Here is a 12297-nt window from a genome sequence, read left to right on the forward strand (position 1 = left end):
GGGGGGTCCTGCCTCTCCGGCGCTCAGCCCAGACTGAGGCGGGGCCGCTCCCTTTTATACTGCGGCTGGCAGTTGGAGCATGCCCAGTAGGGGCCGGGGGGCGTGGCTTCCGCTGCCAGGCGGGCTGGCTTAACCCCTTCCTGGCCAGAGCGGGGCAAGTTCACAGGCACCCAGAGAAGAAGGTGGGTCCCACAAAAGATATTCGCTCACCCGCCTTGTGTCTCGGAGATCCTGGGCCGACCCGGCTACACCGCCCCCTGCCCACGGAAGAAGTAACTGGCCCACGAGGTTCCCTAGAAAGTCGCATCGCGTTAACGAGCCTGGTACGATCAAATCACCACGCTGGCCGCAGCTGTACCCGCATCGAAGGGCATGCGTCCCCTTTCCACTGGTCGAAGTGGCCCACATTGGGGGTTATACGGGTAGGACTATTCACGGACGGAAAACATGGCGAATGCAGAGCTCAAGGCCCGGGTGGGATCGTGGGCCCTGCCCCAACGCCGAGTGGGGCAAAGTGCATCCCTCGGAAATGCAGACTGTCCGCCCAAGTGGGACTTATCAATAGCAGGCCGGCTGCCTTCCCTGCGTTAGGAGTGGGGAATCAGCAGGGTGGGGATTAGGATCACAGCCCCTCACCTCAACCCCCGGGTGTGCGATCAAAGGAAAGAGGTTAACCCCCCCTCGCCCCCCCACTGAAAGTTACAGCGGTAAAACTTCCAGGCGTTCGTGAAAGGAAACGGATCTGGGGTTAGGCGAGATCTCCCGGGAAGAACGGGGGTTTATTTCCCATGCAGTAATCGGAGGGGGGCTTCACCTCCACGTTGGGTACAGTGGAGATTTTACCATCCCATGGAGGACCCCAAGGAGACACGAGAAACCAGCCCCGCCCCGTTCGCGGATTAGCCCCGTTCCACACTGTATGGGCGAGACAAACCCCACGAACGCCAGCCGGGCAGAGGAGCCCACGCGGGAACCTCCAGCGCTCGTGTTAGGGCCCCCGGCCTGCCCGGGGAGGGACTCGGGACGCCGAGCCGCCGGCCGTGTTACACCCGCTGTCCCCGACCCTGGCTGTCTGGCGAGGAGCCAAAGGGGGGGTCTCACCGCCCGAGCCGCGGCAGGTGGGAAATTCCCTCTTCGCCCAGCACCTGCTCCTCGTGGGACCTGGGGGAGGAACGAGATCATCTCAGCGGGGGCGCGACAGGGAGGGACAAAGATCTGCCGTGTGTGTGTGTGTGTGTGTGTGTGTGTTTGTGTGTGTGTGTGTGTGTTAGCTACGGGGGGGGGTGTTTTACCTAGGGGTGTCTTCACACCCTGTGTCTGCCTGTCAGGGTGTGTGTGTGTGTGTTTGGTGTGTGTGTTAGCTACGGGGGGGTGTTTTACCTAGGGGTGTCTTTACACCCTGTGTCTGTCTGTCAGGGTGTGTGTGTGTGTGTTTGGTGTGTGTGTTAGCTACGGGGGGGTGTTTTACCTAGGGTGTCTTTACACCCTGTGTCTGTCTGTCAGGGGGTGTGTGACCTACGGCTGTCTTTACACCCTGTGTCTGTCTGTCAGGGTGTGTGTGTGTGTGTTTGGTGTGTGTGTTAGCTATGGGGGGGGTGTTTTACCTAGGGGTGTCTTTACACCCTGTGTCTGTCTGTCAGGGTGTGTGTGTGTGTGAGTGTGCGAGTGAAAGTGATTGCGAGTGTGTGCGATTGTGAGCGCGCCTGTCTTTTATCTCTACGAATACGTCTCCACCCAACCCCTGGCTCTGTGCCAGCTACACACGTCCGTGTGTTGTGAGCTGCGCCCGTCAGGGCCCCGGCGTTTGCTCGACGGCTCCCTGCCCCGCCCGCCCCAGCTGTGCGTGGCAGACAGATCGCACGCAGCCAGACGCAGACTCAGCCGCCAGCCCCCGAGCCCCGGGACGCTCCCGCCGGCCTCGATAACCCGCTCCGCCGTCCGCCTTGCCAGGAGAAAACCATGGGCAAAATTCTCCTCCTGTGTCTGGCCGCTCTGACCTGCGCTGGGATCGGTAAGCTGCGAAACCCGGGGGATCTTTGCCCCGCCGCCCCTTGTGGTGTATTTCTCCTTTCCCTCCTTCCTCAAGAGATCCCCCTTTTGAGTGTAACTTGCTGCCACGCCAGGCCACTTCACTAAGGAGGACTTAAAAAGCTCCAATCCTCCTTCCTGACTGCAACAGTTTAATTCCCCAAACTCAGACCATTGGACAAGAAGCAGCCAGAATTAAGGTGATTCTTCCCAATATACCCTTAACTTTGCCCTCCCTTGGCTCAGTGGTGCTCACAGACCACAATCAGGGATCCCAGTGGGTCATGTGAGTGCAAGTTGTGGCAAGAACCATTCTTGTGTGAGCTGGTTAAGATACTCAGTTGTTCTCCCTTCCTATTGACATCTCTCCGGGGGGATCAGACTTATGTGGGAAATGCCCCCTTAACTCTGCCCTTTCCAGCTTTCCCACGCTTGAGCTTTGCGCAGTTAAACTCTCCTATTTGTAAGGGAATTTTTGGAGATTAAGCGCCACTGTTCAGTGAACGTGCCCAAGATACTGCTCCCCCCCGACCTCCGCCCCCTGAAATCCTGCCTAACCAAGTGAGCTTCTTAACAAAGTTTTTGAGACTGGAATTTCCTGGGGGATTTCTAGGGTTTTTTTTTTTTATCAGGGGATGAAGGAAGCGGTGTAACGGGGGCCTTGGGGGGTGGCGGACGGCGCTTTAACGGGGTCTGGGCGGGGAGGTGGGGTAGCGGGCTGGGAATAGCGGGGTTATTTTTCTGCCTTAAATACGTGCCCTGTTTACAGATCCCTCTGATCATTAGCCCCAGGCTTTCGCTGCCAAGGCTTATCAGCCAGCAGCCAGCTATCCCTTATCAGGAAAGGCAGGGGCCGGGGGGGGGGCACTGACGCTGCCTGACCGGCTGCCGGTTCGCTCACAGCCCAGGGGAAATATTTTGAGCTATGCACCAGTTTTCTCCGCCGGTTCTCCGCCCCGAGCCCCCACCCCGCCCCCCGTCTCCCCCCACCCTCAGCCGTCAGCCCATCCCCATCTCCCCATGCCTTCAGCCCCTGGCCTGAGCCCCTCCCTGCAGCCCCAGCCTCTCCCCCCCAGCCCCTGACCCACACCCCGTCCCCCCAGCCTCTCCCCATCCCCTAAACCCCACCCCATTTCCCCAAACCCTCATCCCTGACCTGATCCCCCTTTTTTTCAACCCCCCAGCCTCACCCCAGCCCCCCAGCCCCTGACCCACCCCCCAGCCTCTCCCCATCCCCTTAACCCCGACCCACCCCTAACCTGACTCACAGCCCCTTATTCCTCTCACCTCAACCCCAGGCCCCCCAACTCCTCCTGCCCCCCCAGACCCCTCCTGCCTGTGTCCCAGCTCCCCAACTCATTCCCTGGGGCTCCCTCCAGGGGACGCGGTCATGGGGCTGGGGCAGGCCTAGCTGCCCGCAGGGACCCCCTGGGGGCGCAGCCCCCTATTGCCCGGCTGAGGGAGGGTCTGTGGGTCTGGTTAGTCTCACCCCCAGCTCTCTGTTCCCAGGAGCGGCCCTGCAGTGCCTGATATGCGACTTCACCGTGTTTGACATCCCCTGCCACACCACCACTGTCACCTGCCAGGACGGGCAGCTCTGCGCTGTCATCCGGGGCTGTGCAGGTAACACCCCGCCCTCCCCATTTCTCTCTGTCTCGTGCCCTCATTTTCTCTCCCTCTCCATTTGTCTCTTTTTCATTCCTCTCTCTCCTCGCTCTCTCCCCGCAGCCGGCCGCAAGCTGATCATGAAGAAGGACTGCGTTGACAAGGGGAAATGCAACACCAACGACACCTTGACCTGGGAGGGCTTCACCTACAGCACCTTCTACGAGTGCTGCGAGGGCGAATTCTGCAACTCGGCCGCGGGCGCCGGGGCCCAGCTCTCCCTGGCTGCAGGGTTGGCCATGCTGGGTGCCTGGCTCGCCCAGGCCCTCTAATCCTGCTCTGAAGCCGGGAGGGAGAGAAATAATTGCTGCGGGAGGACAAAAAAATATCCAGCTAGCCATTGCCTTTAAATAGCTCCTCCCCCTTGCTTCTTAAAGGGGCACTTGGTGACCAGAGTGCAGATCTGATTGCTTTGCCTTTTTTTTGGAATTGTTATAACCCAGGGATGTGGGGGAGGGAAAGGCCCTGAAGGGTGGGGAAGGGGTGGGGTCTGTCTGGAGAAGGGTGGGTGGATTTCTTCTTTCACTCCACTAGAACGAGTGCTGAACTGGAGTCACTCCGGATTGACACCGGGGTTACTGAGATCAGAATCCAGCCCTGACTTCACTGACTGCGTTGTGTTTTCCCGCTGCCCCCTGGAATTAAGCCTGCTGGTCTGTGTACCATAAACCCTAGACTTCTAACAGCTTAAGGAGATAACTACCTTGCTCAGTTTATACCCAGGGGTTGTATCTCTGAACTCCCTGCCAGCATGGGGGGTGTGTGTGTGTGTCAAATTATACATCCGGCGGCGTGCCGGTTAGCTTTCACAGCCCAGCTCTAACGACGGGCTTTAATCCACTTTGCTCAGCGTTGTAACGGCCTGGCTCCGAGGGAGAGCAGGGCCGGATTAACGCAGGGGCTTAGCAGGGCTCAGGCAGGCTGCCTGCATGCCGTGGCCCCACGCTGCTCCCGGAAAGCGGCCAGCTGCTCGAACTGGCCAATGGGAGCCGTGGGGGAAGCACTTGCGGGGCGCGGGCGGTGCGCGGAGACACGCTGTCCCCATCCCGTGCAGAGACGTGCCAGCAACCGGAGCCTGCACCTTACACCCCCCTCCTGCCCCCCAACCTCCTGCCCCAGCCTGGAGCCCCCTCCTGCACCCAAACTCCCTCCCAGAAAAGAAACTAATATAACAGCTATTCTAAGATAAGACGTGGGCTACGTTGAATTAACGTAACTGTATTCTACACGTTTTAAAACTGAAATGTAACCACAGAGAACGACTTGAAGTTAATTAAAAGGCAAGCTGAGTACAGCGTTAATTGTCTCGATGCCATGATTGTGATCATTTTGTTTTAAATTAGGAAAGAGACGTGTATACAGGGGGCCCCACAAAATCTAAGCGCCCCGGGCCCACAGGAGAGTTAATCTGACCCCAGGGAGAGCGTTAAGTGGGGTGCCCTGCAGGCAGGAAGGTACCGGGGAAATTTAAAGGGGAAGGTCGACACAGACGAGCTTGAGTCCAGTTTTAACGTGGGGCACCCACATTGGGAACCGAGGAAACCTGAGCCCAAGGTGGGATCCACAGAAACGCGAAGGCCCATGTGGGGAAATGCGTATGTGTGACGAAGCGGGGATTTTTCTTTCGTGTTTTGCATGAACAGTGTGTGCAGTGCCTCAGTTTCCCTGTGTGCCGCGTGTGTAATGAGGTGGGGGGAGGGGGTTGTTGGTGCAGGGGACCAGCTGTGACCTTGCCTAGCAGCCGGGACTCCAGACAGCAGCCTGGAGACGGGGGTGTGACGTTACGAGTGTAATATAATATCGCATTGACAGGCGACAGGGCCAGAAAGAGTTAATGAACTCCCAGACTGACCTGACCCAGGGCCCAACTTTAAAGACTTCTTAGGAAGAGATGGAAAGGAACAGAGCTTCGAAATGCAGCCGGCATGGCGAGAGGTAGAAGGGGAGATGTTCGCTCAGGTCTTGTGATGTCGGCAAACAAGTCTTGGCTATGGCTGTGGCTTTGATCCAAAGATCGCTGACTGGAGTCACCCTGAATACGGACATTGGGCTATAACCTCTGGGCGATTTCTAAAAGGACTTTTGGCCACTACAAACTCCTCTCTGCTCTGTATCTGAACCTCAGGAAGTGAATTCACGTCTGTCTGTATATTGATCTTTTAACCAACACTCTCTCTTTTCCTTTTAATAACTTTTAGTTTACTTAACAAGAATTGACGATAAGTGTGTGTTTTGGGTAAGATCTAAGTTATCACTGGACCTGGGTGTGTGGCTGATCCTTTGGGATTGGAAGGACGTTTTCTTTTCTATGACAAGATAAGATTTTCAGTAACCATCATCATATCTGACAGGTGTGTCTGGATAGGCACTTTAAGGGCACTGCGTTCTTTGGACTTCTGAGTAACCAGGGAGGTCGTAGAGAGGCTGTTTGGGGCTGGCTGGGTAAATCTCAGTGTTGGAATATCCACCAGCTGTTGGGGTTTGTCTGCCCCGTTCTGTTTGCAGTTCACCCTGATTGAGTGACCTCAGCTGGCTCCCGCGGGCTGCACCGTTACAGTCCCCCAATGCAAAATCGATGCAGGAAGGGATGACACAAACATCGCTGAGTGCATCCCAAGAGCTCCCCACCCTTGGTTCTGATTTACTACAGCCAGGATTGGGTTAAAGGCCGTACCAGGGTAGAACAGAAACGGTTTATCCAAGTCACGTTCAATAAACTGATTGAATCTCTTTATAAACTCAAGGTAAAACTTGGTTAGACCAATAGTGGATTGGATCTGCTGTTGCAGCAGGATTCCCGTATGTCTCACGTGATCTTGCCAAGAGCTAAAGAACAGAGCTACTGGATCCATACAAGCTCCGGCAAATGTTTGGAACCCAATTAATATCGGGACAATGTAGATATTAATGTTGTCCATAGTACAGGAATCTTGGCATTTAACCGTGAAAGCGATATGGTCGTGTGCCTCAGTTTCCCTTTTCTATACAGCACATCCGGTCTGGAACGTCTTTTCCCCCGTGAGAAGTTCCAATACTGTTTACAGGCATTAACCGTGAAACATCAGCATTACAAGGCCTTCGAACCTAAAGTGTGTTCTTGTGTATCACCCTTGGCATGTTTAAGGGATTTTCCAAGAGATTAGGCCCATTGCACATCTTTACCGGGTTTGGTACGAGCAACACATTAGTCACAAAAATCACCATCAGCAATAATAACAAACCCACGGCAAGCCTCCATCTACCATCATGTTGGTCATGCCACACCCTTGGCCCAACACCATTGGGGTTTGGCCTTTGAGGGTTGCCCTGTGGCTTTCCTTTGCAAAATTAAGGCCTCTCTTTCCTCCTTGTCCTGAAGGATCGAACCCTGATTTCGCTTGCTTAACGAATTCACTGGCGGATGGGGTGGGCTCTCTGTGCTAACAGCGATTAACAAGTCTTTCCTCCCTCCGTCAGTCAGGTAATTTGCATCAAGGCAGACGCGAGCTTTTAAATCTTCAGCTGCTCCCAGTTCCAAGGCTGGACTCTGTCTTAACGAGACACCGCTCAAATCCAAAGAGTCTGAGGGTGACCGTTTGCCTGCCCTCCCCGGCATCCTCAAGCATTCAGCCCTACAACTGTTCTGCTCTGCAACACCAGTAACCAAATCTGTCCTGAGCCCCTGAAACGCACAGAACTAGCCTGGAGACATTCCTGTCCCAACACCATTGTCGTCCCAACAAGCTGGCCACACACGGCCACTTGGTCATGGGGCTGTTTGAATCCTTAACAGCTTTTACTCCATCTCAGACCGGCTCAAAGCTCTCCACACTGGAAAGTCAGTGGATCCATTCACAACAGAAACTTTCTGGCTGTTAGGAACTGAAACTTCCTTGATTAAATCACTGTCACACCCTTCAGTGGCAGCAAATTGCGTGCACAGACTACCATGAGGATTCCTTTCCCTAGGAGCTTCTCTAAGCAGCAATTCACCCCTCTCAGAAATTCTGCCCTTACCCTCTTCACCTAGGGCGTGCTCTGGAGGAACACTTTCCTGAGCAACAACGGACTCTTTCTGGGGTCTCACTTACATCCAGGATCACCTTTGGTCCATCAGGCAGATTCCTACCCAATCCCCTTTCAGGCAGACTGCTAGATTTCATAGTCAAAAGGTCAGACGCATTCTCCTTCCCTTTGCCACACACAAGCTTAGGAATCGTTTCCTTCTGCTACAAGTTTCCGAACTGTCAGCAGGTAACACAATCAAATCAGCTTTATGCTCTCCCTGTGCCCTGGCTAGGATCTCACCCATTTCCAGCCACACACTAGCAACAGGCAAAATACAAGCACCAGCATTGTCTGGTCTCTGGGATTTTACATAGACACTAACCGGATGCGACCTAGTTACAGGGCCATTCTCCCGAGCAGACACAGACTTGGGACCCTTCCCTCCCTGGGCCTTAGTTGAATCCAGAACCAACTCTGAGACATCTGCACTATCCTCAACATCACAGCCTGAAAGGCCCCTTCTGTCTGCTCCACAGACAAAGAAGAGCTGGAGAAACCTTCCCCTTTCCCAGACCCACAGCTTGGGATCTCATCCCCCTTGTCCCAGCACACAAGGTTGGTCACAGACAACTGCTTGGAGATCAGGGTAGCTCCCTCCATAGGCAAGTCAATACCCCTGACGGACACGGGCACGTTTCCTTCACTGTCCCAATTCTCCACCCAGCTAACAGGTCAGGTCCAGGGACACTCATCTCCTCGCCTTCCCACCCTGCTGACTAAACCCAGCCACCAGCTCACAAGGCTGCCTAGGCTCCGCCAGAATCTCCTTGTCCCAGCACCCAGGGCTGGTGACAGACAAATACTGGGAGAGTCGGGCAGCTTCCTTACCACGTAAACTGCTGCTCTTCTCACTCCCCGGAGCTACTTCCAGCCAGCCACAGTCACCTTCTCAGGTTCACTTTTACATGCTGTACCTGCCAACCATCCGTCACCTGCCAGAAACCTCCCCTGGCCTTCCTCAGTTCGGGCTTCAACCTGACCATCCACTTCAATCTGCTCCTGAGCAATGGCTGAGATCTTTCCGTGCTCCATCTAATTCCAGCTTCACTTCTGAGACATTAGACAGACAGTCAGACACTTCATTCACGGACCGACTGCTCTTTTCCTCCGACAAACGTTTGGAGAAGCCCTCCCCAGGCAAATCCTTGCCCAAAATAGACCCTGGTTTCAGACCATTCCTTTCCTGTGACCGGCTGCCTGGACTGAACGAAGCTTTAATACCTTCCCCCATCAAAAGACCCCCAGGCAATAACTTCCTGACACCAGCTAGATCTTCATGCTTCCCGCCGTTCCCTTCCAGGTGGCTTCTGGCGAAAGGCACGCGTACGGGAAACTCAGGGAGGACTACGACATTCGCACTCTGATTTGCTGAGTAATCTTCCTCTTTGACCGGATCTGCTTGAACAAGAGCGCTGGTAGAAGCCATAATTTCCCCTCAACAGCTTTTACCGTTGACTTTTACGCTCTCGATGAATTTTCCGCTGCCACTCTCCGAACCCTCTCCTAGAATAGCAGGGTGGGAATTTCTGGGGTCACCTTTTACTGGACTCACAGTAAGAGCATTTGCATAAAAGGGGGCAGCGTTGGGGTACATTCGGTTACACCCAGACAACTGCTCAGAATTATGCGACATACCAGCGTGGTTAGAAACTGGACTTTCAAGGGGATACAGTTTCCGCTGATCTTCCCGTGCTTTTTCGACTTGGAGCTGAAGTCTGGCCATCCTCTGTTGCATCTGGCGAACCCTCTCCTCAGCAGCCAGCCTGCTTGGCCATGCAAAGCCCGGGACTGGCAACTCTCTGCGGCCGGGAGCCCAACAGAATAAGAGGGAAGGAAAAAGCCAGAGAGGACATCACAAACGGCAGCCTCTTCCTGCCCCTGCTCCGCCCCCTCCCCTGAGGCCCCGCCCTCGCTTTGCCTCTTCCCGCCTCCGCTCCGCCCCCTCCAGGAGGCCCCGCCCATCTGCCGCTCTCCACCTCCCCCAAGCCCCTCCCCAAGCACCCCCGGAGTCAGCGCCTAAGACTGTCCCCCTTTCAGGAGTCTGACGGGTCTTGTGTGGCCCCCAAGGTTCACCTCCCTTAAAAACGACTGGCTTACAAAATCGGACCTCAAAAAGCATCCCAGCCCCTCGCTGACTGCAGAATGGCTTCCTTTCTCACGCTGACCACATGATTATAACATAAATCAGCTGGAATATAAATATTGTCCTTACTTTTCAGTGTATCGCACACAGAGCCGTAGACACAAGTCACTGTCCGTAGGGAATTTTAGTTTGTACTGACTTTGCTGGTGCTTTTCCTGTAGCCAGTTGTCAAACTAGGCAAACAGCGAGAGGAGCTGATGTGCCCCCTGGAAGACTCTGCGTACCCCCCGGGGGGCACGTACCCCTGCTTGAGGACCCCCGATCTAGGCATATAAGAAACACAGCGGCCGGCGTGCAAAGGATCCAGCGAGACGGGCGTGAAGCCTAAGACCGGCAGGCTATTTGGCAGGAAATACCCGGGGATTGAAAGCTATTTGGGTGCTTAATAATGCAGCTGGTGCCAGGTTCCCGATCCCCCTAACTCTGAATTCTATGGGGATCGGGCGCCTGGACGCTTTTGAAAAATCCCCCTCGGCACCTGTTGGCATCTGTTGGGTTTAATAGCTTTAAAACTCTGTCCCTGAGCCTTTATAGACCAGAGTCAAGTCAAGCGTCTGGGTTTCTGAGAACATCTACTGGTCACGGGCTGGTCTCTGTGGCTTCGGGGCCTCCAGGAGTCTTGGGACACATGAACGAGCTCCCAGTGGAATAGAAGTCGCCCTTTTTCTGAATTAGGGTTTCTCCATCTGGGTCCAGTTTTAAGCAATTGTTTTAGATGTCTCCCAGTGTTTCCTCAAGGTTGGCTTGGACCAACCTCAGACTCACTAGATGGTTTTCTCTGAATCCCAGATAAGAAGCTAGAGACAAGGTGGGTCCCATAGAAGATATTCGCTCACCCACCTTGTGTCTCAGAGATCCTGGGGCCGACCCGGCTACACCGCCCCCTGCCTACAGAGAAGTAACTGGCCCACGAGGTTCTCTAGAAAGTTGCATCGCGTTAACGAGCCTGGTACGATCAAATCACCACGCTGGCCGCAGCTGTACCAGCATCGAAGTTGCATGCGTCCCCTTTCCACTGGTCGAAGTGGCCCACATTGGGGGTTATACGGGTATGACTATTCACGGATGGAAAACATGGCGAATGCAGAGCTCAAGGCGCCGGGGGGGATCGTGGGCCCTGCCCCAACGCCGAGTGGGGCAAAATGCATCCCTCGGAAATGCAGACTGTCCGCCCAAGTGGGACTCAGCAGTAGCCGGCCGGCTGCCTTCCCTGCGTTAGGAGTGGGGAATCAGCAGGGTGGGGATTAGGATCACAGCCCCTCACCTCAACCCCCCGGGTGTGCGATCAAAGGAAAGAGGTTAACCCCCCCTCACCCCCCCACTGAAAGTTACAGCGGTAAAACTTCCAGGCGTTCGTGAAAGGAAACGGATCTGGGGTTAGGCGAGATCTCCCGGGAAGAACGGGGGTTTATTTCCCATGCAGTAATCGGAGGGGGCTTCACCTCCACGTTGGGTACAGTGGAGATTTTACCATCCCCTGGAGGACCCCAAGGAGACACGAGAAACCAGCCCCGCCCCGTTCGCGGATTATCCCGTTTCACACTGTATTAGCGAGACAAACCCCACGAACGCCAGCCGGGCAGAGGAGACGGAGCCCACGCGGGAACCTCCAGCGCTCGTGTTAGTGACTCCAGCTCAGGCGGGGACTGCGGACAAGCTGATCCGAGCATGAGTGACCAAATCAGCCTGCCCCACTCCCCCCCACTGCCCCCAGGCTGGGTAGCCGCCCGTCTAAAAGAGCCCAACTTCCATACACTCATTGACCACCTACCTCCTACGCATTAGCATTTGGGTTAATTAGTTGCCACGGTGCAGCTGTGGTTAGCACACATAGGTTTCACTTACGCTCAACAACCTGGAAACTTTCCCTGAAATCCCGAAGAGATTCGTTCCTCTCTTCGCCTTCTCCCGTCACGTGCTCCTTGGTTTCCTGGCACACCTGGTGTGCACGGTTACTCCCTTACTTCAGGCCGCTCCTGTGAAACGAGGCCTCGGTTGTGCTAAGTGAATTGTGATTCAGGCCTTAGGCCTGCAGGACATTACATAACGGCCTGATAGCTACCTCTATCTTATCTCTATTCCCCACTGCCAGCTTACAGGAGGGGTGGAGAAAATGCCTTGCCATGAGAGACCGGAGGAGCTCACGCGGTTTAACTGAGCACAAAAGGAAAATCAAGAGGCAACTTGATTAACGCATCAGTAACCTTCACAGGGAGAAAATACCCAGTACGAAAAGCTTCTTTAATATAGTGAAGAAAGGCCGATTAAGAACCAACGGCTGGAAGGTTAAAGCCAGACAAATGCCAAGGAGAAATCAGGCACACATTTTTAACATCAAGGGAAGTGATGCCTTCCAATCCAGATCGGTTGCCTTTCTGGAGGATGCACATTTGTCAGCCACAAGTTCTTGAGCT

General features: G+C 54.8%; 1 protein-coding gene and 1 long non-coding RNA gene across 2 annotated transcripts; one reads left to right on the forward strand and one right to left on the reverse strand.

The window, feature by feature from the left end:
* The first annotated feature begins 1763 nt into the window (after positions 1-1763).
* LOC102942343 (sperm acrosome membrane-associated protein 4) lies at positions 1764-4994 on the forward strand. The gene is made up of 3 exons (XM_007070429.4): positions 1764-2011; positions 3538-3651; positions 3757-4994. Exons 1-3 carry the CDS (start codon positions 1960-1962, stop codon positions 3963-3965), a joined length of 375 nt encoding a protein of 124 aa, XP_007070491.2. The 5' UTR covers positions 1764-1959; the 3' UTR covers positions 3966-4994.
* A 3381-nt stretch (positions 4995-8375) lies between these two features.
* On the reverse strand, positions 8376-11662 carry LOC122462833. The gene is made up of 3 exons (XR_006285667.1): positions 10724-11662; positions 9376-9539; positions 8376-8790 (listed from the first exon to the last, which is right to left on the reverse strand). It is a non-coding gene; the product is annotated as an uncharacterized LOC122462833 (long non-coding RNA).
* Positions 11663-12297: the final 635 nt, after the last annotated feature.

Source organism: Chelonia mydas, chromosome 14 (assembly GCF_015237465.2).
Source record: "Chelonia mydas isolate rCheMyd1 chromosome 14, rCheMyd1.pri.v2, whole genome shotgun sequence".
Taxonomy (NCBI): Eukaryota; Metazoa; Chordata; order Testudines; family Cheloniidae; genus Chelonia; species Chelonia mydas.

Bases quoted from the DNA above. Each gene is read 5' to 3' on its own strand.
- LOC102942343 (XM_007070429.4), top strand. From the start codon at position 1,960: ATGGGCAAAATTCTCCTCCTGTGTCTGGCCGCTCTGACCTGCGCTGGG. The intron at 2,012-3,537 runs GTAAGCTGCGAA...CTCTGTTCCCAG, and splicing joins TCTGACCTGCGCTGGGATCG to GAGCGGCCCTGCAGTGCCTG. The intron at 3,652-3,756 runs GTAACACCCCGC...CTCTCCCCGCAG, and splicing joins TGTCATCCGGGGCTGTGCAG to CCGGCCGCAAGCTGATCATG.